Source organism: Microtus ochrogaster, unplaced genomic scaffold (genome assembly GCF_000317375.1).
Source record: "Microtus ochrogaster isolate Prairie Vole_2 unplaced genomic scaffold, MicOch1.0 UNK783, whole genome shotgun sequence".
NCBI lineage: Eukaryota > Metazoa > Chordata > Mammalia > Rodentia > Cricetidae > Microtus > Microtus ochrogaster.
In genome coordinates, this window is record NW_004949881.1 from 2125 (window position 1) to 7393 (window position 5269).

The following is a 5269-nucleotide window of genomic DNA, read 5'->3' on the forward strand; positions in this document are numbered from 1 at the left end:
TTTTTTTTCAACACAAGGTTTCTCAATAGCTATGGAGCCAGTTCGGGAATTTGCTCTGTAGACCAGGCTGGCCTCGAACTCACAGAGATCCACCTGCCTCTGCTTCCCAAGTGCTGGTGCCACTACTGCCCAGCTATATTTTAACTTTTTAAGTTAATTTTCAAAGACATATTTATTTTATTTTTCATGTCTGAGTGTTTGCCTACATGTGTGTCTGTGCATTGTCCAAGTGGCTGGTGCCTGGAGAGGAAAGACAAGGGTGTCAGGTACCTTGGAACTAGGGATACAGACAGTTGTAAGCTGCCACGTGGGGCTGGAAACTGAACCTAGGTCCTCTGTAAGAGCAGCAAATGCTCTTCACTGCTGAGCCATCTCTCTCCAGTCCCTAGAATTTTCCAGATTAACATTAATAATGCCCTTCCCCTTCCCCAGCAAAGAGAAGAATCAAATTCTTTGGGACCAGGGTAACAGGTGTTCAGAATTGAAACCAATAGGGAAATATCCAACACTTTCAAACTCAAAATCCTCTTGGCTTTTAGCGAAACACTGTTTTCATGATTCTGTGAAGCTCTCCACCTGCTCCTGGATGTCATTCTTAAGGAAGCTGACAGCTCTCAGCAGAGAAACTACTATTTACACAGAGGACAAACGTTCAGAGACAACCTTGAAAGCTAGACAGTTACCTTCTTATCGGGTTTTGGTGCATTTTGAATAGAACTTAGAGCTTGCCTTTTATATTCAAGCTTCTCACTCAGCTCTCGAAGTTTGTTTACAGCAAAGCTGGTTTGATCGCTAATCCCACTGCTGCCTTCTATGGCTTCCTCGCCAGCCTCCCCTCCTGAACCCTGGCGGAAAAACAGTAAACCAGGACGTTTTACAACAGAAAGTCACCTCCCACCCACTGCTGTCCCCAAACACCAGATTCCCCTGAGGAATACTGAAGAAGAACCTGCCTAGAGCCTTTCTCCTTCCCCAGCAGAGAAGAATGGGATCATCTGAAACCAGAGCAGCAGGTGTTCAGACGCATGGGAAGTCATGGATTTTTTTTTTTGTCTTTTTGGTCTTTTTACTGTTTGTTTTGATTTTCAAAACAAAATATGTGTATGTGTGTGTGTGTCCCTTGCTTTTTGGTGTTCCTGTTTTGGGGACGCGTGGAGACACTAACACCATAAGATTAAAAGTTGTATATTGGGAGGTTAGAAGGATCTAGGAGTTGGGGGAGGGGAAAAACATGATCAAAATATGCTGTATGAAAAAAATGAATTTAAAAATGTTCAATTCCATACTACTAGAAGTATTTCAGTGTGCACTTTGTTCAGTATTGTTCTTGAAAATGTATTATGCACACCAATATATATTTTACAGGTAAACAGCATTTGCAGTGTGATTTGGGAAGGCCTTGGCTTTCTATTGAACAACAGATTCCTTAGTTTCCGTCTGTGGACACTGCAGGGAAATGCTCAGGACTCTTCTTCCAATCTTTTCTCCTTAACTTCCTCCCAGATTGTTTCCTGAAGGTTTTTTAATTAATTGTAGCAAACAGCAAATTAAATTAAATGAAAGTATTGCTAATTCCAGAAAAACAAGCTGTTTTCATTTTTGGGTGTTCTTGCTTATTACATGTAAATATATAAAATGTAGGGGTTCCTTTTATTGGTTAATGAATAAAGCTTCTTTGGCCTACAGCAGGGCAGAATATAGCCAGGATGGAAGGGATATAGAGAGAGAGTAGGCAGAGTCAGGGAAACACTGTGTAGCTGCCAAAGGAGTACTGGTAATCCACAGCCTAGTGGCAATACACAGATTAATAGAAATGGGTTAATTTAGGATGTAAGGGCTAGCTAGGAATACGCCTACACTACTGGCCGAACAGTGTTATAAATAATACAGTTTCTGTGTAACTATTCAGGACTGGGCAGCCGGGAACAAACGAGCAATCTCCATTTACATAGACGCATTATGGCAAAAACCCTACATGTTGTCCTCAAGTGAGTGCATTCATGAAAAGCACTGCACATGTGTGAGGATGTTTCAGGAAATTCTAGTCCTTCTAGGTGCACCGTGTGCCACCACAGGAAAGACTCAGTGAGGCTGCCCCTTCTGCTGTGGGACAACTTTGTTTGCTTTCTTTGCTCATATGAACTAAAACAAATTCTATCATGCAGCGACATTTTCCTACATTTCAGTGATTTCAAACTTTTCTTCCCTTAACTTTTTGGCAGGGGTTTGGTCACAAGAAAAGGAGCTGGCACAGAAGAGCGGAAGGGAAGGTGCCCGCGGCTCACCAGCTCATCCTTGTCAGAGGTGGGCTGTGCATCCCGCCTTTCTTCCTCTTTCGTCACCAGCCTCTCATAGAGGTCACTGACGATGAAGGACGGGTAGTACCTGTCCCGCAGCGCCTCATACACATCCCCTTGGATTTTGCTGAACACCTCGATGCCTTTGTTTCCTACGAGACACTGCTGGATTTCTTTGTAAAGTGACTTCTCCACGGGTATTTCTTTGCTTTCCACAAAGAAATTCTGATAAATTTCACCAACCAACTGTGGAATTTCATTCTGAAAAGACAGGAAGATGAAGAGAGAGATAGGTAAAAAATGTTGTCTCAGCCAGGTGGTGGTGGTGCACACCTTTAATCCCAGCACTTGGGAGGCAGAGGCAGGTAGATCACTGTGAGTTAGAGCCCAGCTTGGTCTACCTGAGCAAGGTCCAGGACAGGCTCCCAAGCTACAGAGAAACCCTGTCTTGAAAAACTGAAACACACACAAACAACAACAACAAAAAAATGTTGTCTCTGAGAGAAATGATTTTCCACTAAATCCCCTACATGTTAAAGCTAAGAGGACAGTATCTAGATGCATCCTAGAACTGTAAACCCAGGGTCTCAGCCTTCAGTATTCACATTCTTCAGGGCAAGTATCAGACCTTGAAACAAGCCACTTCTTGAAGATGAACACTTACATTGAGCAGTTAATATCTCAAAACGCTACAGGAAAGCAAATCAAGAAATAGACTAGCTCTAATATCGCAACACATCCTCAACTTCACAGAAACGTGACTTAGGAACAGTCTCACTGACTTTTATCTGATGTAACAATGAGGGGCTCACCTCTCTAACATGGAAAGAAAAAAGCCAATAGAGTAACCATAGATAAAAACACAACGGGTATTCTTCAGACGTAAGGCTCCAGAGCAGCTCCACTGTCACTGAGCCATACCAGACAGCCCAGTCCTGAGAGCACGCTGGGGTCACTGCTGCGTACTGCAGAAACACCAACCTCTCTCCCCATGCACATGATCCTCACGTGCTCCAGGGGTGCTCCCTCAGCTCTAGGAACACTACACAAACTTCCACAGTCATAAAAAGACATGAACTAATGACCACGACTCATTTATCCGACTGTCAGAACAAACAACAGCTACTTTCAGGAAACTATTTCCAATTATAGTCAGTAGATTGAGAAAACTTTAGATCGCTCTTTACAACATTTCTTTTGGGAGCAGCCGAAAGCCAGCTGGAGTTAAGGCTAGTGATTTCATTGAGTAACAGATGGTAATTTGTGCCTTGTGAATGAATCAGCAATGAAAAGTTGTCCTGAGATTTCAAAATATCACAAGACTGAATTTAGCTGCTTAGTCCAATGTGTGATAAATCAGGTACTTAATTTGGTTTTCTATCCTAGCAACATTCATATGCAAATGAAATTAAATGCACTTTGCACTTATGTTAATGAATCACTCAAATGGTATATGCTAATATAATATACATGGTGAATGTATGAGTTAGATATATTTACCTATACAAAGCATGTACAGACATTCTTTAATTCTAAAATATGCATTGAGAACTTACTAATGACAATGCATAATATATTGGGTTCTTTGCTTTGAGAGGCATTTGAAATCAAAAATGTTTGTGTTCCTTTGTTCAGTCATATTTTGTGTGAAATAAAAGGCAAAACCTACTGTAAAAAGTGTACCGCACAAACAAAAAGAGTGAAAAGCGTGAGAACTGTTCATGGTAATGAGATCCACATGGTGACAGAGCAAGCTTATGAGGCCAAGTTTTCATAAGAACCACGTGGATGGGTACACATTTGTATGCTTCATTAAAATAATGAATTCTAATCTCTTGGTACACTTGTAAATATTCCCCCTTGACTATTCAGTCAAAAGTATCTTCTATAAAGATAGAGTGCAATGCAATTCGATTTGCCATAATGGGCTGAGTTATAATATAGTGATGTAAAATGATCCTTTAATATATACTTATCTTAAGCCTGGCATGGTGGTACATGCCTTTAATCCTAGCACTTGGGAGGCAGAGGTAGGTGGATCTCTGTGAGTTCGAGGCCAGCCTGGTCTACAAAGTGTCCCAGGATGGCATCACTGACCTGGTGATACACTGCCTAGCATGCAAGCTTCCATCAGCTAACGACTACTATTCCTTGAAGCAAACACACTACCTTGTTAGCAGTCTTCAGGTGCTCCACAGATTCCCAAAAGCCAATCAGAGTCTGCCTGTCCATTCGCTCCAGGTATGTTCCAAAGCGCTCTCGGTAGAAAGGATTGGTCATAATATCTTCAAACTGAAGAATCTATTAAGAGAATATAAGGGAGTGTGATGGTTAGAATGAAAATGGCCCCCATAGGTCCATAGGGAATGGCACTATTTAGGAGGTGTGGCCTTGTTGGAGAAAGTGTGTCACTGGGGGTGGGCTTTGAGGTCTCAGATGCTCAAGCCAGGCCCAGTGTCATCCTCTCTTGCTGCTGCCTGTGGGTCTGGACATAGAATTCTCAGCTTCTCTCCAGCACCATGTGTGTCTGCAGGCTGCCATGCTTCCTGGCATAGTAATAATGAACTGAACCTTGGAACTATAAGCCAGCCCCAGTTAAATGTTTCCTTATAAGAGTTGCTATGGTCATAGTATCTTTTCACAGCAATAGAAACCCTAAGACAGGAAGATTTTCTAAAGATCAAATTTCAAATACCAGTCTGAATTTAACTTCCATGAATTAACTTCTACACTCGGGGAAAAATGAATTTTCAGATCATAGACAATGTAAGATAGTACACCTGAGAAGATGAAATAGCTATCAGGTCTCTAAGTTTTAAATTCAGATTCCTGAGTATTGAAAATGCATATATTCAAAAACCACTAACCTTATTTTAAATGTTTAGTTATTTGACATCTACTTGATATCAGGACACAGATAACAATTCTTGTATGAGGCAAAAAGACATAAACAACTAGAGAGAAATGTTAAA

The 5269-nt window shown here is 41.4% G+C and overlaps 1 protein-coding gene across 1 annotated transcript in view; it reads right to left on the bottom strand.

Annotated features, from left to right (window-relative positions):
* The window catches only part of LOC101988432 (sorting nexin-25-like), a gene marked incomplete at both ends in the record, with an annotated part of 6716 nt that extends 2118 nt beyond the window's left edge, over nucleotides 1–4598 (bottom strand). The window contains 3 exons of the mRNA XM_005372277.1: nucleotides 684–845; nucleotides 2286–2558; nucleotides 4467–4598. Coding sequence (XP_005372334.1) covers nucleotides 684–845; nucleotides 2286–2558; nucleotides 4467–4598 — 567 coding nt within the window. The remainder of the gene's footprint in view (nucleotides 1–683; nucleotides 846–2285; nucleotides 2559–4466) is intronic.
* Nucleotides 4599–5269: the final 671 nt, after the last annotated feature.